This window comes from Pezoporus wallicus, unplaced genomic scaffold, assembly GCF_028554395.1.
Source record: "Pezoporus wallicus isolate ANWC-B61680 ecotype Strahan unplaced genomic scaffold, APGP_CSIRO_Pwel_v1 contig_11829, whole genome shotgun sequence".
Classification (NCBI taxonomy): domain Eukaryota; kingdom Metazoa; phylum Chordata; class Aves; order Psittaciformes; family Psittacidae; genus Pezoporus; species Pezoporus wallicus.
This window is the reverse complement of record NW_026635494.1, coordinates 1,636,390-1,656,642: the sequence shown is the minus strand read 5'-3', so window position 1 is coordinate 1,656,642 and position 20,253 is coordinate 1,636,390. Positions and strand designations below refer to the sequence as shown.

Here is a 20,253-nt window from a genome sequence, read left to right as displayed (position 1 = left end):
TCTGTAGAGGGAAAACAAAACAAAAACAAACCCCCCACACTGGCCACAGATTGCTGCCGACTTCAACTATACATACCCTGTATACTTCACTTGTATATACTGTAGGAACATATGCTTGTGTGTGCATATCTAAATGTGTGCATATGTCTGTATATATATAGTAAGTAGGTATAATACTGTGTATTTTTACAGCTACCAGCCCTAAGTAATTTTGGGGGTTTTCAGCACTATAGATATGTTGTATCTGAATAGATATGTGATTGCCTTAAGATATTTTTGTGAGCTAGATAGTTGCAGAGATGGAAGAAAGCCTTTCCTTTCCTTCCCAGATTCAACAATACACAAGAGACAAACTGCCCCTGTGTCATTCAATGACATGTTCCCCAGGATGGTAGGGGAGGCAAAGCAGGGAGCAAACCCCAGTTCCAGTGTTAGGGCATCGGAAGGGGCCTCTGCTGTCTTCTAGATACTCTGTCCTTCTATTATGGCTTGTAAAGGTCATGGAAATGGGAAAAAGTCAAAAGTGCTCCTTGGCAAGACACCAGAAGAATATGACTTCACAGCAGCTTTAAAACTTCCAGAGTTCAGGGGGGCGAATTACTGTTTCTCTCCTGCATCATAGAGGAAGGGAGAGCAAGACACAGAAATCCTGTATTTCAACATTTCTTTTCACCTAAGGAGGGCCAGCAAACTCACCTGTCACCAGAGCATGTTTCTGTAACCGGAGCTAAAACCAGGAATAGCCACTGGTGGCAGATTTACAGCTCCAGATTTCTGACCTCTGTTTCCTGCCCAGAGCAAGGACAGTTGCGTGCTGCGCTCTGTCTGACATGCTCCTGGGAGTGGGATGGGATGGAAAGGAAAGGAAGCCAGGGACTGTGTTCCTGGGATGCGTTCAATGTGCTGCGAGCTATTGCATCATGCGAATAAGAGATTCTGCAAAAGCAGAGATCCTGAGAAGGAAAAGAATAACGTGCAATAGCCCCAGCAAAAGCTGCTGTTGGAGCATGGCTGGAAAGTGTTAGCACGATGGGGAGGAAAGGTTTGCCATGTGTTTACGCTAATGCTGAATGACCTGTGTGGGGAGGAAATGTGATGAAGGATAGGTTCTGCAGCTGGACAGGAGGTCAGGATGGATACAGCCCTTTCCACATCTGCTCTTCTTGTTTCCCCAAACGTGGCTCATAGAGACAAACCTCTGCAAACGTGTGAGCTGGCACTGAAAGCTCAGTGGAGCAACAGTGGCACAGAGCTGGATGCTCACAGTGGTTCAGAAACCTCCTAAAAGTCAAACTGGTCACTGGAGTGCTTGCTGAAAACTTTCACTGGTATCAGTGAAGCACACCGCTCCCCGATACCCAAGAGCTGGGTTTCCTATTGCCATTGGCTTTATGCAGCCGTTTTGAACACGTGCAAAGTTGGAAAACGACTGCTATTCTGACAGGCTGCCCATTGTGCTTAGCTTGCAGCGGGAGGGACAGAGCAAAATATTTGTCTACCTCAGTCCATCCCATTCACTGAAATCAATGGGACGTAAACATGTGTTTAGGGCTTTCTTGAATGCGAACCGAAATGTGTCTGTCTCTGAATGTCTTAATAGATCCCATTCAGGCATCAGCATAGAAGATTCGTTGTCACCAACTATTGCAAACATTTACACATTCTCTTCTCAGCCTTGTCTTCTCACCAGCTGAAGCCATGCCAATCTCACTGGCCAGGCTAATCACATTTCCCGGCTGAGGCTGGTTTATAGATGACTTGGATATCACTAGCACACAAGTGAGGGAAGAGAATCAATGCTTACAACCTGATTCAAAGGCTGCTGAATCCAAGGCTCTTCAAGCCAGCATGCTCTGAATGAGGCTAGGCAAAGATAAGCTTTGATAGTGATTGATTTTTTAGAGAAAGGAGCTGCATCTTTTGCTAGGTTTGAAAATGAGTTGTTTAAAAGCAAAGACAAAATCTATGCGGGCTTGGGGAAGGTAATTGTGGCCATTCGGAGGCTGCAGCGATGAGACGCAGGCAGGCTCCAGTCTCTAATGAAGAGAATTGAGAAGGGCTGTACTGAATATAGAGAACTACTCTACTGTGAGAAATGAGACGGAGAGAACTGATAATGAAAATGAAGAACTTCCTTTGATTATTGCTTCTCATTTCCTACAATGCAGTCTACATCTTTAAAGAAAGCTCTTCTGTTAGATGTTGGATCCCCTCGCCTCCTTGTGGTTTGAAGATCTTAAGCAGTAGTAATGAAAAAGAAAGGTTAACCAGAATAAGGTAGAATATAAGCCTCTTTTTTTTCCTGACTTACATGTGACATTCATGCAACGTAACACCACATGTATGAGTGGCTTCCGTTTCAGTTGTGCACTGGGATGATTGAGTATGATACATCTGGGATTGGGTGTGTGAGCGCTCACAAATGCCTGTTTTTACATGTTTAAAACTGAAAAACAGAAAGCTGATGTTGAAAACAGAAGCTTGACCCTCTTGTACTTGCAGTTTCCCTATCTGTGAAATGGGGATGATGCTAACACTCATCATCCTGCCTAGTGATGATGAAGAAAACTGCCGGAACTTTCTCTGCCTTCCTTACAGCGCAGTGGGTGGTAGAACATTCACAGTTATTACAGGGCAATGTCTGTGCTTGAAACCCTGCTCCTTCACAAGTAGCAGACCAGGGACCTAAGCAACAGCCTGGGCACTGGGTATAGCAATAACTAGAGCCAAATAATGGAATGGCACATTTCAGAGCAAACAGGATGCGCATACACGCATAAGAGAAAAAACCTTCCTGATTAACACCCAAGAGGAAATGAAATTAGAGACACTAATCCAGATAACCAAATCGAGCAGTTCTAAAGCGGGATGGCAGTTAGCTACAGCAGCAAAGGACTATCAATCAGCAAAACTCCACCCTGCAGCACAGTATTTCAAACCAAAGTAGTTTCAAGGCCACGAGCTAGCCATGCCTTTACGCGCCTGAGTAATCTCAATTAAAACCAATGCAACTGTTCATGTGTTTGAACTTGAGCAACACGTTTGAATCCTTTGCCAGGCTGGCACCTAATTCCATCCTGGTTTTCCACCTTGAAAGCGGGGCCTGGCGGCAAAGCCTGTGGAAACTTGTGTGGTTCATCAAAGGATGACGTTCCCGCTGCCTAGCGTGCTGCTGCAAAGCTCAACCTTGCCTTAAACTTCAAAAGCCATGGGGATGTTTGTATGCTCTTAAACTGCTCTTCATCAGTGGAAACAACTCTGCCCTGACCTCGCAGGGTGTAGATGGGATGCTGATAGGATTTACCAGTTGCTTTCACACTGAGCACCGGTAACCAAAAAGCTGTAGTTTTCAGGAATTTTCCTTCCAACCGAAAACTTGTGTCTGCTTTGACAGGTACCTTGAAGCAAAGGGACAATTATCTAGTCACAACATTCAATCCCATTTGCATAAGCTCATCTAAATTGTTCAACTGCTTCTAATACTTTTGTGATTAGAAATATACTCCACAAATAAACTGACTGCACGTTCCTGACACTCAAGACTAATGTGTCGCAAGAGAGGGAAAGATAAAGCAGCATGGAAAAAGGATTCCTTCCTTGCCATTACGTACACCCAGCCTATGAAGCCACAATATTTCGTGTCTGTTACTGAAATGAAAGTCACATCAAAGGTCCTCTAAGGCCTGGGGATACGGTGCAGCAAAACTGAAATAATATTTAGTAGGTGGAAAGTTGAGTTAGATGCCTGGAACAGTATCTAATTGCCACATAAGAGTACGTTCTTGTGTTATTTATGGCCTGATGGCAAATCCCAGTACTGCAAGAGTCTCTTTGTGTCCTCAGGCACATTCCTTATAATGCTTTCACGCTTGTTGGGAGGTGTTTAATTTGCAGAGACACTGAGCATCTGCGAGCAATGGTTTTCCAAAGTGGTGGCTGAGTTCAGGTAATCCGTTCTGGACCTCTGAAAAGGGCTTGGTTTCCAGACACAGCAGAGCACTCACATTTCATAGTTACTTTCTTTTGGTGTATTAACTATCATTTGAAAGGAAAAAAAGCCCAAAACCTTGTTCTTCTAGGTAATGTTTGTTCTCCTAAGCCAGCAGCTAAGCAGGCTGCTCTGCAGCAGCTCTTGCTGCATTGCTCACTTGAGCTTCCTGTTAGATCTGACAAGGTTTTCCACTGACCTTTAGATGTCAGAAAGGATAATAAACAGACCTTCATGACTGTGTTCTCCCCACTGCTCCCCATTCACATAGAAATAAGACAGGGTGGCTGGAGTTGCGTGCTCTGGCGTACACTGCCCTCATCACTTCCCATGTGTGCATAACCCCACTGGCCATCAGGAAGGACTGAAATGGTGTCTCTGCCATCCTTCTCCCCTAGAAAGAGCTGCTGACAGCAAGTATGTAAAATCCTTAAGCTGTCATCTAGGGAGACCCTATGACACCTCAGCAATCTCCTGCTGTTATGGCTGAAAAGAGGAATTTTATCCCCATTTGTCATGCAGCTGGTGGAGCACTGGTGGGGGCGAGCGGAAGAAGGGCATGGCAATCCTGTTCCCATGCTAAGGGATCTCTCAGCCTAACAGGTCCCAGTACTTTCAAATGTAGTTTACTTCCAATCTGGCCTCAGGCTCTCACAACCTGCGTTATCCTAAAAGACCTATTGATTTCTTCTTACCTGTCATCATGTTTTAGCTGGGCAACCTTGGCTCTACCCTTTCAAAGTTCACTTTGCAGCAGATGGGCCTATCTAAGCATGAAGTGCAAGCAAAGAAACCAGCAGCTGGTCTCAGGAGTTTCCTAGGAGAACATGAAAAGGATCACAGCAGGTTGCCCAGCACCCTTGGTTAGGCTGACTCACACAAGAAGCCTGGCAAGACACGTTTTTGGACACTTGAGTCATTAAGACACAGCCTAGGCTAAAATCACAGGGGGAATGCACTAACAGATGTTTCTCTCCGTGCAAGGCACCTTCAGAGGAGTTAAAGGCTGGGTATAAATGATGGCTAGCAAATATTGGTAGGCATATGGAAATCAAACAAAACCCCAGTCACACCATGCCCTCCTAACACGTCATTCTCCCCCTTAGAGTTCCCAAGGGCTTATAGTCCTTTGATCCTGATGGGGACCAGCAGTTCTGGGGGAGGAAGCAGAGGAAGATGGAAAAGATACATTGACCCCCAAAGTCAGGGTCTTTATAGGAAGTTAAATCCTCCCTCAGTGACAGCATCTAATGAGCTGTTCTGGGAAGCTGGAGGATGAAATGGAGAATTCTTGCAAAGCATGACCTTCCCATTTGCAAGTAGAAAGTTTTACGTTAGGGAGAAAAGAGGAAATACTATGGGTGAGTGGGTCATTTCCCCCCAAAACCTGTTATTTTTATCAAATCAAAGTGAGACTTAAAATACCCTCATACAGATGGTTCCAGGTTGGTGTAAGGGGCTCAAGTTGTGCAACTCGCCCTGCACAGGAGACCTCTTGCACACAGAGAGGTTGAAACAGGATGGATGATGGATGCTCCTGGAGCAGTGAACCTGTAGTTGCTGGCATACTGGAAGGAAACAGCATTAGTTGTCCTGCACCATCACAGCACAAGCTCTTTGCGTGCATGATCTGGGTCTCTGTAGACCCATCCTGACTCATCCTTTCCCCAGCCTGCTGTGCTTGGCTGATGCGTTTCAGACCCAAACAATCAGGGTAGCAGGGGAGCCTCCTGCAGCCCCACTGCCCAGGAAACCCTATTACATGCACCAGCTCTGAAAAGCAATGTGAGGCCCTGGTGCTCCCCTGGCACACAGCAGCAGGGCAGCAAGCGCTGCAGCACAGACCTGGAGTCTACCAAAGACTCTGCTGCCCCACCATATAAATGCACTGTGAATAGGCGAGAAACACCTGAGGTTTGTATTTTCCCTCCCAGAGGCTTTGATACTGATTCTTATTTACACACAGGCTCTTTGCATTACCTTAATGGTGTGAAAAAAACCATTTCTCTAAAGGAAGCTTTCGTAGCAATGGAAATTGGGTTATTTCTGGGTATGATCCTCAGCTGGTGTGTATTAGTACGGCTCCAACAAAGTAAATGGTGCTGGGCAGGTTTATACCACCGGAAGGCTTTGCCCATTAGAACATGAATGCATTTATGATACAGCTACGCTATGGGAGTGTTGAAGAGACTGTGAAGGGAATATAAATGTGTGTTGTAAGGTGCAGCTGTAAGTTAGGTTTGCTCCAAGGCTTGTTTCCGTTGCCCACAGACTGGTGTGAATGTGAGCCAGATCCAATTCTTGTTTAGTTTGAGATTTCTTTGAGCTGACTGCAATTTGTCCGTGGCTGATATATTGTGATTTGACACTCACTGGGACTTGGCAGCTACTCTCAGGAAGAAATATTGATTGTGAAGAATAAATTCAATATAATAGTAGAGCAAGGGAGCAGGACATCATTGACACCATTTACAGCCTGCAATTCCGGAGCGCCCTTTGTCTCAAGTGGATGGCAAATGTTAATTAAGGTGCCCTCTCTGGCATCGAGCAACTTGATGTATTGTCTCATTTGAAATGTGTCTGTCTGTAGAAGGGGAATGACACTTGTTCCAAAGTAGCTGTTCACAGCAGTGCCGTTCTCATGCAGCTGTGAATTTCACCCATCAATCTAACTCGCTGTAACTACGGGTAACGACTGGGAGTACAGGATTTTGGAGGCAATGCTGAGATCACTGCCTGTCAGCAGGAGATGATACTGTCTGCTTCCTTATGTGGCCTCTCCCTATTCACTCTAGAGGCATTTGCTCTTGCTGGCTCCTGTTTACATTGCTGGCTCCTAGAAAGGGATGATGTTTTCTGTTTGCACAGCCCCCCAGCACAACAGGGTTGTGGTAGTTAGAAATCAGGCTTCTACTCACTGGTGCAAGGGGAAAATGGCACCAGTGTTTCATGGCAGCATAAACTCAGGGCTTGAAATTTGCATCATGAAACCTATTCAATCGCTGTGAATAAAATGAGGACCAGCTTAGAAGAAAAACAGTGTCATTTATCTTTTTGAGGTATTTCCAATGTCATTTAATGCAGCCCCCTTCATGCCTGGTAGAACTGTATGGAGCATCTTGATCTCAGTCATTCAAAAGAAGCACGTGCTCAAGGGCTTTGCTGAATCAGGCCATTAATGAGATTTGTGTCGTGTAGGAACTTGCTCTATTTCATTAGGTAGAGGAGAAAGAAAACAGTCATTTTTACAAATCAGGAGATGAGAAATCTCTCTGAAACACACACGCCTCTACACCGGCAAGTACTGCACAGTCACCAGCCATGAGCTATTCATTCTGCACTATCATGAACTGCAGAGCCTAGCTAATACTACATGAAAGGGGAAAAAGTGGCACTTACCTTGCATTAATAGCAGGGGGCTGATGGGTATGAGTGAAATACACTTACAGCCTCTTTGGATGTCAGGCTATGGGAGGTATTTATTGGAGTTACTGATCTTAGGATATGCCTCTGCATTCGTAGCACAGAAGACAGATATCCCAACATTTACACAGGGCTGCTGTTTGCTCAGCCACATGCATAACCTTTCTCTAGCATTTTCCTGCTAATCTCCTGCTGGCAAGGTATTGGTGCTGGCAATGAAAGCAGACTTCAGTCTCAAGGACCTGACTGTGGTGTCTGGGGAAAGCAAAGCCATCAGACTCCTCTCCTGTCACTCATTGCAGGTTCCGGTTTATGATTGCTTGCTTTCTGTCTAAATTCTACCTGCTGCATGGTGGGTGATAGAAACCACTCAGGACCTGACAATACCTGCCAGGGTACTGTCATATCTGCTCATGCAACTCTGCTCTCTGTGCCGATCTTTACTCTTTTGGGAATCCCGGTAAAAAAAGGGGCTCTCCAGGGAATGGAGGAGCAAGGGCTCCTGCTGGCTTAGCTGTGTGAGATCGATATCTCTTGGCTCCATACCATGAGTTGTGGCTATTCAGGAGTACCTTAAAACTCGTCTTTTGTGAGTCCTGGGACTTGTCAAAGCTTCATGAGATCTTAAACAGAGCCTACGCTGGCTGTCAGCTGCTTTGTTGCGGTGACTTTAGCAATTCCCTCAACCCATCCTTTATTTCTTGCTGTTGTTTTTCCCCCCTCCACTTTATGCTGCACTCAGTCTTTGTGCACGACCGGGCACTCAGGATATGGCAGGGACAGAAAAATGCCAAGCAAAGCCAAGGCCTATTCTTTCCAGGTCTGTTTATGTAGGGGGTGAGTAAGACACAGGCGCCGCGGTGCACCCCATTGTAATGCACAAAGCCTGCAGCGAGTCTTGGTGATGGAATCCAAAATGCTGTCAGCTGCTAAACTACAGCTCTTTTGATGACTCTGCTTGTTGAGGATAATTAGACTGGTGCAGTACAGACACACACACGGATGTCTCTATTCTTTTTGCAGTGGCAGAGCACATGCTGGGAATCCAGTATGAGCACCAGTTAAAACCTAGGGCAACGTTTTCGAGTGTGAGCAAGACTTGAGAGTCGATGATTTGATTTCAAAGGTGACTTAAAAACGCAGGTCCCATCAGGAGCTCAGCAGAGTTAGATCTTGACATTTAAAAGCACCAAATTACTACTTTTTGGGGTACACTTTAGCTCATGATCTGCCAAAAACCACAGTTCCCCCCTGACTTGAGCTGTAATCTAGGAGTAAGCTTCCAGAGGGCTTTATAAGGCAGAGTTCTGCAGAAACAGGCCAACATGCTGCCTCTGTCACCAAGCCTCCAAGGGGAAATAATACTCAGCACTTTATGCAAACAAAGCTCCATTCAAATAGTCCGTGCTGGGTATCTGGAATCATGAGTTTCTCCAGTGAGTCTTTGTCCTGAGAATCTCATCAGGAGATTTAACCTGGCTCCTGACAGTAGTATCAGGTCTGTGAATTGGGAGAGAAAAAGGGACTGAAAAGGAAAAGATAACACTGGTATCTCTATCACTGATACATAGCTTGAAAGGCAATTGCACGCGAAGGATCAAGTTACTAACTGGTTTTTGATACAGAAGGCACAAAGGCTCTGTCAGTGACATGTAGGGTCTGGGTTGTGCTTTCTGAAGCTCCTCTCCTTCCTAGTGTAAAGGGTAGGATCAAGTCTAGGACCTTTGCTCCAAGACACAAAACTCATCAGAGAGAAGCACAAGCAAATGTTTTCTTGTCACCGTGTCGTTTTTAATCCCAAACTGAGCTAAGTACCCAGGGACCAGGAAACTTTCTGACATCTCTTTGAGTGTTTGCCAAAGTTAAAACACATCTCAGAAATCCAGGGACTGCCGTCTTCTGGCTGACTTCCACTGAACGAGGAACTCGCTGCATATGGTGATGTTACTGAGACATTTCCATCTGAGATCCCAGTGAAGCATGGTGTGTGAAGCCAATATAACTGTGTGTTGGTTTGTTTCTCTCCTCTGAGCTTGCCTTCTGGGCAGCTAGCACTTCTGCAGCAAGTCTTGCAGTGCCTTGCTGACCTTGGCTCTGCTGTAAGCAATCTTTGTACAAGGATTTTCTGCCCCTAAATCATTTTCTCAATATTTTTGGCAGAAGCATCTTCTTTGTCGATATTGGACCTGAATATCTGATTGTTCCACTTCTCCCAACTGTCAGATATGATTAATGCCAGTTATGTATACAGATTCCAGAACTGCTGCGGAAGGATGGAGCGCTACTGCTGCCATTATAATTTTGAGCGTGATCTTATCATGGGAATGACTCCTTCAGCCTCGGATAAGACAGGGGCTCTCTCCATTTGAAAATGTTACACAATGGCATGGTAATGGATGTTCTACTTGGACCAGATAATCTAACTCTTGTGATTAAGCTAATAGACTGAAACGATAGATTTAGGTGCAAGTGCCAGCCTAACTACAGATTTGACATCGATATTAAGCTTCTCTGTGCCTCAGTTTCCAGACAATACAGTGGGAATAGAGAACCCTCTATGTTTTATCACTTTAGATCTTCAAAGTAAGGAAGTGTCTCATAAAGATCTCTCCCACACCAAACATGTTGGAACTGCTAGCACGTAACAGTCTGAATACTGCAGTAACCATCTCTCTGTCCCACAGCAGAAATGTGCAATAAAGCCAATGGAAAAATATCCATATGCAGAGCAGGCACGGGTCTCAGTCCCTAATGTATGTTTGCTCCAGCCTTTCTCCAGTGCACCTTCCCCACAGCTGCTAACTCAATTGCAGTATCCATGTTCCACTGCGCAGTGCAGACCTGTTGGATCCCTTCCAGCACAGATGTACCGAATTGTTATGAGGCCTCAGTGCTGAACCTAGGGATTGCAGTACATGAACTAGACCAGTTAATTGCTCAGGCTGTTGCTCAAGTTACAATGTGGAATCTCATCCGTTAAGCCCCTGCATGGGCTAAGAGCTGCGCGTCTCAGAACTGAGCAAAGCTCCAACCAGCACACAGAAAGGGAAGGTCACAGTAGGGAAGGCAGGTCTTGTCTAAGTGATGTGCACCTCTAGTGAGTTCTTCCACCTTCCCCTTTGGTAGAGTGTAAACAGATCACAAATGCTCCCTACGAAGTTCCTAATCAAAAAGTCCATTGACCTGATTGATGGCTGGCGTGCAGTACTAGAAGTGGAAGTATTTTGGCTAGATGGTTTCTCTTTTGCACTGTCCAGTGTGGCTCTATCCAAGCCCAAAACTCACTGTCTTGAATCATGAGCAAAGACAGAGCGTTAGGGGAAGCTTTTGCCCAAGCTAAACACCTGCATTTTCTATTCAATAACTAAAGATTTCCTCCAGTGCTGTTACCAAACTTGGAAATCCACTTTTAATGCAGCCTTCTAAACTGTTGCTTCTAGAAACATTTGCATCCATTGACTTCATCACTCAGGATGGGGTTTCCCTCCACACCCCAAGCCAGCACAAGTCTCTGTGAATCATGGAAACGCTTCTAAAGCTTGAGCTCAAGTGGGACTTGGGGGATGCCTATGTTTTAGGCTGCTCCTTTGTAGCAGGATGAATTTCAGCCAAGAGTATTTGCACAAAACTAATACCCTGCAGGCAAGGCCGTGAAGGAACAGAAACCACTTCAAAATCGGAAGATTATCTGCAGCACTTTTTTTCCATGCAGTATTTTCCCAAACCCAGCTCAAACCCTAGAGGGATGAGAGACTTCGCAGCCTTTCTGTGCTATGTTGCTAAGTCTGTTACTAGGCAAAACATGTTTAAGCAGCCTAGAAAACGTTTTCAAAACACAAGAGAAGATTTTACTGTTTGTAAACTGGATCTGAGCTTCTTTTCTTTGACAATAATGAACCTCTTAATACTCCTCAGTTCTCCTAGTTACTGAGAAAGCAAATCCAAATCAGACTGGCTTGGCTCTATTTGGGTCCAGGGGAAATGTTGTACAGCTTTGTGAATGAATTAACTCCTCTTCATGCCCATGAACACAGAGTTAAGCCCAGGTGGTCTTTTGTAGGTGGGAGGAAGGAGGAAATGTGTAGCATGGGTGAAGTTGATTCATGCTAAACTATACAATATTCTTGTCTATCCCATTTTTATGGCAGGGAAGTGTTTTCAATTATGTCTAGCATCAGCAGACCCACTACACACTGAACCGACGTTATGGACCTCTGTGTAGAAGGTGGTCCCCTCTTTTCAGGCTGAGATGATGGGAAGGAACGTCAGTTTAGTTTTAGAAAGCTTTTCTACCCGTGCCAAGTACAGTGCTCATCTCTTGGGCTTATCACACAGAGCATGGCAACCAAAAAAGCATGATGCCTCTAATTTAAGTGCTCTGTTTTATGGACAGTGATTTACCCAGTTTGAGTAATGACAGGGGCCAGAGAATTATCTTCATTTTTCTAGGCCTGGATCTCTTCGGAAACAGCACCTCAGGGCTGTGGCTTGAATTCAGAATTGCATGCAGAAACTCAAGTAACATTTGATGTTGTATGTATTTATCTATTCATGCACATATGTGCACCCAGAATTGAAACAAAACAAAGTAGGATTTTTTTCTCATCCTAGAATTTCATCTGTCTGTTTTGGGGTTTGTTTTGGAGCAGTTTCAATCCTGACATGAAGCTTTAAAACCTGTGAATCACTGAACTTGCTGATTCTGGAGCCACATTGATTTCTGCACCGTGCAGGCTACAGGTTTTCTACTGCTTAACGCTGTACCTGTTCCAATAACTTAATTTTGGTCAAAGGCCTTCTTCCATCCTGAAACAAACTGCAGCCCATCACTAAATTTCCCTGTGTTTAGCATTTTACAGCGATACATGTTACACATACATTCTTTTAATTGCTTGTACATGCATAAGAGTTTTAAGTGATTTCAGTTGAAACCCTGTGGTATCAATGGCCTGTAAACCACATTGTGCTCCCCTTTCTATTTAATAGGAATACTATCAACACCTATATAGGGATTATCACACAATAACGAGAGGCGCTGGCAGTCAGATTAGATTTGTGTCTGCAACCACTGACAGTAGATCCATTATTCTATGGTTCCGTGATTATGTGATGATGTACAACATTTTGGGAATAGTAGTTGTGTGAAATCTCTTTCTAGATGAAGCCTGTTCTTGTGTTAAGGGGGATCTGGTTAGACTTTTGTGTGACCCCAGGTGAAATAAAAGGCTGGTCTTGGTGCTTGAATTGCAAAATGGCAATCGTAACATCACCTTTGCCTTCCTTCCTTGGTTAAATCAGAAACTGCCTGGGATAGGGACAGCCGCCTCCTGTGCGACTAGACAGTACGTAATGTAATGGGATAATTACAAAATAAAGAGGTAATGATTGTGTGCTGGTGAAGAAAGAGAAGTAGAACAGCTCTTCACTGTAACAGTCCAAAGCGATGACATACTACAGTGGTTTGAGCCATTGCTATCCACAGGTAAGTGCACCCAAAGGTGATTTATACCACCCTGCATCACCATGTAGAGTAGCCCAGCCGAATTGAAGCTGTTCCTGGGAAGGAGGAAAATATTCTGACAGACAGATGTGGACCTCTGAGTTCTTACTGCTGTCATAAACTGTAACAAGGGAGAATCGAATAATGATGATTTCAGCTTTGAAGAGACAAAAGCTGACCTGCCCATTGGTAGGGGTGTGAGGTATGTGAAGTTATCGAGCTGAATTAGAAGCTGAAAGTTAAGCAATGCGAGTACTCCCCAGGATCTCAGTACCGTCTCAATACTGCATCTAAACCCAGCATTATTGTCACCTCCAGGTAGCTCCTGTGTCTCTTACCCTGCCTTCAACTGTCCTCTCTGTCCCCTGCCCTGGTCAATCCCCCCAGCTCAAACAGGAAGCCAGGAGGCCACGGATGCCAGCAGCAGTGGCATTTTGTGACACGGCTGACAGACCAGTCTGACAACGTGGAGCTTTGTTTTGCATAAGCCATCCAAACAGATGGTCACCACTTCGAAGTATCAGCCTGGTTTGTATCTGTATGGAGCATCTACAAGCACAGATCTGAAATCCCCTGTTCTGTCGAATACTCTGCCTGCTGTTGTAGCTGTGGCTTTGATTTAGAAAACAGGGGTGGGAGAGTTTTGGGACAAGACTCAAAAGGGCTTTACTCTAAGGCTACTTCTGAGTACCAGTTTGGGGAGACACAGTGTTTTTACCTCCTTGGCAACCCGCTATTCTTACTCACTCACACTTGCAGAGTAATATGCTGTGAGTTAAAAAGCAGTACTGAGAAGCAGTGACCTTTAGGGAACGTCCTTTTGCCATGCAGCCCTCTCTCATGCTTCCAAACCCGTGTGCCATTCCGTAGTGTACCCTCGTTGGTGGTTTGTTGGGGTTTATTTCTGTCTTGCTTCTTATCTGATTTTCAGTGATGAATTGTGTGTAGTATTTCCAGTGGGCTGGAATAGCGGTGCTAATTGCTACTTCACATCAGGAGCGTGGTCCCCCTCCCCGCAGACAGCCGAGTTATCAAACAGGGTTCTATTGCAGTACCTTGCGTTTAATATCAAGACAGTTTTACCCGTCTGGCAGGTTATATTTGCAATAGCTACTCTTTGCAGTTGGGGATGTTTTATGCCTTTCCCTGGCTCGCTGTCTGTGTTTAACCCTTCCTATCCTGCACGATGAAGCTTTGGGTCCATTTTTGTTCAATGTTAGCATTTTCTTGGGCAAGAATATGAACCACAGACACAGTTCCTCAGCTAACGTTTAGGTTAAGAGCAGGGCTGACTGTCAGCCTTGATGGCACTGTTGTACAGGTAAATAACCAGTTTCATTCATAGTATCAAGCTGGTTTTCCCTCTGCCTACACTGAAAGATGCACATCTGTTTTTCCAGGCGAGCAGAGCATGAAGTCACCCGTCTCCTGCTTATCTCCCCTTGCATTCATTGTATATAAATGCTGTATGTTGATTTCAGGAGATAACTGTATAGATCACTGACAGGCATAAGGAACATAAGTAGGACAATGGAAAACGTATGTTAGATTTTCTGTATGTGCTAGTGGACCCACACCAATCTCATGAATCCCCAAATGACATATGTCCTTAAAACTGCATGTGTGCATCTCTACGAGAAACCTGCACAAAGACACTGAAAAAACACTGAGTTCTGACTGGTATCAACAGCAAGGAAAACTTAAACAGATCAAGGAATCATCCAAATCCCCGTGGGTTTCATTTGCATCCTTAAAGCGCACAGTCCCAGTTTGGAAGTCACTATGTTTAAAACTGGAGAGCCATTAAGTTAGCGTTAGGTTGCTGCCTAATTAATTTAAAGCGCTAGCACACGCAGGGAGATTACACCAGGGCACTGCTAAATTGGGCAAGAAAAACCCACCACTTTGGACAAAAGACATTTCCTTCTATTGCTCTGTTCCTTTTTGGTTGACTCACAGGCGGATTGAAGGAAACCTCCCTGGTGACCGAGTTAGCCAAAGCAATTGCGCCTTTAGGACCCCCTGTTTTCAAAGCCTTTTGGAAGGGAGGGCTTTGATTTCAAACATTCGCCTCCCTGGCGCTGCCCAACTTTCCAGCGCTGAGGGGACTGGACCCGCTGCTCCCTGGGACGGCACCTGCCACCCCCCGTCGCCCGGTACCCCGGTTGCGGGACCGCGCTCCTGCCCGGGGCTGCGGCTGGAGATGCCTCCGGAGCATCCCTCTGCCCGCAGAGCATCCCCGCACCGCTCCGTGCGCGCATCCCCGAGCCCCCGGAGCTCCCTCCCGCAGGCTCCGGCTGTGGAAGCAGAAGCAGAACGGCACCCGCGGCTTGCCGTAAAAACGAAACGGGGCGGTTGAGTGGCGGTGGGGAGGAGAAAGAAACCGCGGGCAAGGGGCCGTGCGGCGACTTACGCCCGGGCTTTGGGGAAGCCCATTGACAGCAGGATCTCCAGCGACGAGCCATGTTTGATGGTCCCCGCGCGGTGCTGCCGGTTCCGCCGGGGGATGACTTTGCTGTACAGCTCCTCTTTGGCAGCCATGGCGTGCGGTGCGGGCTGCCCGCGCTGGGCCATCATCACGCAGCCATCGCCGCCCGCGCAGGGCCATGCACACCCGCAGCGCCCAGCGCCCCGCCGGGGGCCGGGGCAGGGCCCTCCTCCTCCTCCTCTTCCTCCTCCTCCTTTCTCTTCTTCCCCCTCCTCCTCCGCGCCCACCCGCCGCCACACGTGCGCGCCCCACGCCGCCACCGGGGACTTTGCAGCGGAGCGGAGAGAAGCCGCTCGTTCCCCCCCCTCCCCACCGCGGTCTTAAAGCCGCCTCCGGGTATGGGGTGTAGCCCTGGCCGCAGCCAGACCCACGGGGCTCCGGTGTGGGGGGGGGGAGTTCGGGGGACCCGGAGCTATGGGGCTGACCTATGGGGGATGCTATGAGCAGGATCACTGCTGGAGCAGATAGGAGGTGAAGGCTTGGTTTATAAAGCCAAAGCGCTTGCACAGACGATCACTATTTCTATTTTTCTGGGTTTTAATCATTTTTGTTTCTTCTTATTTCGTGCAATATTGACCTAACTGCACAGGAGAGAGCAGGGTGCTCTAGGACTTCAGGGGTTCTGTGCGCCCCTCGCCGCCGCTTTGATGTGTTAGCACTAGTGGTTAAACTAGGTGTAGTTAGGCGAAAGAGTTGTGCTTCAGTATTTCTGCCTCAGTCTTAGGTTTCTGCATCCTTCCTGTCCCTCTCCAGGCTGTCACTTGGGATATACGGCCTCAGAGCCTGTCGCTTTCAGGGATTACCCTTCCCAGTGTAAGGTCCGCTGTGGCAGAGCTCGTCTCCCATGCAAAAGCTGCCTGTTCCTATGGCCTGAGTGGGACAACTGCCGCTTTCATCCTAGTTGTATTTCAGCCTTCAGTTTGGTGTGTTTGGGCTGTAAAGCAAGCGGTTCATCTGGCATCCTTCCCTCCTCTCCCTGCTTTCCCCTTCGCAGTTGCAGTCAAGCAGATACCACTGCCAATCTTCTCAGTGCAGGCCCAGCTCACAGAACATCATGAAATGACAAAGGTGCAAAGAAATAGGAACCATTAAGAGGCATTTTTTAACCGTACAATAGTTAATGTTGGGGAAGGAAAGCAATGTTGGCAATGACATATCTATTACTACAGATATTATTATTACCATTAGGGGAAACAAACAGCCCATTTCCAGTTTGTCATATCAACGAAACCAGAGAAAGGAAAAACTCCTCTCTGCAGGGACAAGGGGCCAGCAAGTCATCCTCGCACTGCCTGGCCTAAGGAGCACCACGAAAACTAAAGCTCCAGAAGGATGGCACACAAAGCACTGGTTGTTCATGGCTTCAAGTCACTTTTAACTCCTTTGATGTTGCTGAGGCACTGGTTCTTTCGTTTAGCCCCTCTATTAATTGGCAAGAACTTCGTTAAAGTCAGTGGGTGAAACCAAGAAGCGTTTAGTCATGGATTTCAGCTGTGTTAGACATTCTGCAACTGTGAAATCAGGATCAGGCACCCAATCTATTCCATTTTAACGGAGGAGGAGAGTTAAGGCTTATTAATAACAATATTTGCACTGAAACATATTGCCAGAGCCTCCAGAAGTGTTTGTCACAGACAAACTCATCCCCAGCCGTGCTTGTAGCAGCATAAGGATACAGCTAGTTCTGGCCCTGGGAAAGGGGAAGGTGAAAATCCCACATTAACACTCCCACCTCCCAGAGAGGCAATGCAGGTGATTCCCAGAGGAATCTGATCAATGTGCAGGGATTTGGGGCCAACAGAAATCTGTGTGGATTATTGTGGTCTGACTTCACTCGGTATGTTTTGCTCATGCATGTGGGGGGGGGGTGGTGTTTGTGCTCCAGCTGTATTACTCAATCAGGAAATAACAATAAGAATGCAATTAGCTATGGAAGTAGCTTCCAGGGGCTTTGCCCAGATGAGAATCCCTTTCCTTTAGCCGTGACAGATTCAGAGCATCAATTACAAGAAAGCCCACATTATAGAAACGATCATGTTGAAGTTTTGGTGGTTGGATGAATTGCAGCAACTGACTGCACTGGAAGCATCAAAGATGTTGCAACAAGCGAGGAGGAACAGAAATAGGATGTTTACACATCTGCGTGTGTAACCCGTCGTCTGTCACTGAAACTGGCTGCATACCGGCTTGAAATGATTTTCCAAGCTACCTAAGAGACCGCCTCATGTTCTCATACCTTCACTGAGTGCCTCTGCATTTGTTCTTTCTTTACATTAAAACCCCTTCACTGGGAAGCAGCCCTCTTCTTTTCCCCCCCAACGGTTAAATATAGGCCTTGAAATAATGCTCCCTCCCACCCATTTCTTTTTTGATTGAAAGCTGAAAATGAAGGCTTAGTGATGAAACAGGAGCAGGAAAGCAACAGGCTTGTCTGTGTTCCTGGGCTCTTCTGCTGTTTTCCTGAGTGAAACTCAAATATTATCCCTTTACCTATGGGAGAATGTGTTCTTAAGGGATTATTTATATCACTTCCTTCAATGTGACACAGAATTAACCGGGGATAGGGTTTAAAAATGCCACACTGGACAGCAAGTGGGAGCGTTGCTGTATACTTCAATAGGAAGAGGTCAGGCTCCTAAGGAATGTGAGCCACAGTTAGCTGTCTTCCCAGCTTGATGCTACCACCTCGCTTTTGCATGCAAAGGGTTTACTCTCTTAACAATGGAAGTGCTCTGAAATAAACAGCGCAACAGCAGGAAACGGAGCAGGGGTTTTGCTTTCCTCCTTCCTAACTTCCCTGCCTTTAAAAGGGAGTCAGATGCTTTCGGAAAATCCCTGTTCAAGGCTCTGCTTTTGAATTATTACCAATTGAATTGCGTGGTTGCCCCAGGGGGAGGGAGGGAGGGACAGGGACAGGATGTGGAGCTCCTCCTAGGCCAGCACCTCCTTTGTAGGAGCAGCAAGGGCAAGACTGTCCCTTCTCCCTTGGAACGAGAAGTCTGACATAAGGCTAACATTAAAGCTGAACAATGAAGGACACAGCAAGATCACTGTTCCTAAGACTTTGAGCCTGATCTTGTGATGATTTGCATGCTTAAGCCATTTGCCATACACAGACATGGCAACTTCAGGCCCATTGGCAGCTGGGGGCAAGCAGGGCTGCAGCCTCACCCCTTATCTTGCTCTGGCACATCCATCCTTTGGATTATTTTCCAAATAGTGCCTTTGGGGCATTAAAAATAAAACTGAGTCCACTCTCAGTGCTTTTTCCCCTCTTTTTTTTTTGTCTCACGAGTTTCCAAGTGTCAAGAAACAGTGATTTATCACAGAGAAAAATGAACAGCTGCCTCTCACTTGATTCAAAACAGCATGAAAATGGAGTCAAAGCTATTAGTGAGTTTTTACAAAGCTAAGACCAGAAACTTCAGCAAAGTTCAGCCCATTTCCCATATAGCTGGCGATTGCTCTGTGGGCAGTGTGTTGTGACTGATAACACCCATCTGAGCATGTTCGGAACAAGCGTGAAGCCTTGGTGGAAGTGGAAGAACAACATTCCTGAGAGCAGCTTCATTTTAAAGCCTAAACCACCTTTGTCCAGATATTTTACCTGTTTGGGCTTCCATAATTGAGCTGGAATGAGCATTTGTTTGTGGTTCCCACCCGTAGGGGTAGTTTCCTTCCTTTGCTAAGCATCCATCTGCCTAGGTACTTACAGGAGCTCCTCTTCTCTCATCACTGCAATATTTGAGTCCCTCCAGAGTATTTGAAAATAGAAAGAGCAGCTGGTTTATAGGAGAACAGTATTCTGTACTTTGTCCAGAAGGCTGTGGAAGGACTTTCTCACCCTTCACCCTATCTACCTTATCTCAAATCTCCATCATGAGACCTGGGCTCTGGGAGGATGCATTAGGGCTGCAGAGGACTCCCAGAGGAGCAGGGATATTTTATCCATTTCCATCTTTTATTGCCTTGAGGCTGGATCTCCAAACTCTGCTGCAGACGTGGAGGTGTGGGGCTGGATTCAGCCCAGGGCTGGTCACAGCACTGTTGGCTTCATTAGAGAGCAGCTGGGGCTTGGCCTGGAGGATGCGAGCTGGCCACAGGCATAGGAGAATTTGCTTTTCTAGCTCAGATTTCCTTCTAATTTGGAGCGTATTTTCCTCATTGCAAACAAAATCCACTTTAATTTCATCATAATCCCTTCATTTGTGCACAGAGCTGTGGGGCCAAGCAGGACTGTCAGGTGTGAGCTAAGAGGCAAAGCGTCCTTCAGATATTTCCCTTTGGAGAGCAGAGGGCAGCAGATGACATCTAGTGCAGCTTGCTTGTCAAGCCCAGTGTAAAAGAAGGATAAAATAACATATGTATTTTCAAATGGCTTGAGCTATTTTTGGTTAGAAGGCAACAAGGGATTCTGTGTGAGGAAGGAGTCCTGGCTGGATGTGCTAGGAAATGATTTACTGCACGCACTAACTCTTCTGCTCTGGAGTCCCTCTCAGTTTGGTGGCCCATAGAGGGTACTTGGGGTAAGTGACAGCACAATATGCCTGCTGGGAGGGATGGCAGCGTCACTTGGCAGTCTTAGCTGAATGGCCTGTCATGGGTCACTAAAAGCCAAGCAAACCACAGATGTGGGAGTAGTGAGTAGCTGGGGCTTTGCAAAGACAGCCTTCACCCTCTCCTAACCTGTGCAGCAGTGAGTTCTTTCATATACACAGCAAATAGTTGCACGCATCTTCCTTTTAGCTTCTCCTTGCAGACTTGCTGCATCAGCGCAGCTGACCAGGGTGAATGCATGTACAACGTGCTGTGGAAGCTGCAGGGTCTGCTCGGTAACACAGGTGGTTTCAAAGG

The 20,253-nt window shown here is 46.4% G+C and overlaps 1 protein-coding gene across 2 annotated transcripts in view; it reads right to left on the bottom strand.

Moving 5' to 3' along the window:
• The window catches only part of UBASH3B (ubiquitin associated and SH3 domain containing B), a 61,213-nt gene extending 45,590 nt beyond the window's left edge, over window positions 1-15,623 (bottom strand). The window contains exon 1 of one of the 2 annotated variants that reach the window (XM_057396584.1): window positions 15,325-15,623. In XM_057396584.1, the coding sequence (XP_057252567.1) occupies window positions 15,325-15,488 (164 nt within the window). In that variant the 5' untranslated portion in view covers window positions 15,489-15,623. The remainder of the gene's footprint in view (window positions 1-15,324) is intronic. The other variant, XM_057396577.1, reaches the window with a different exon arrangement.
• Between the last annotated feature and the right edge of the window lie 4,630 nt (window positions 15,624-20,253).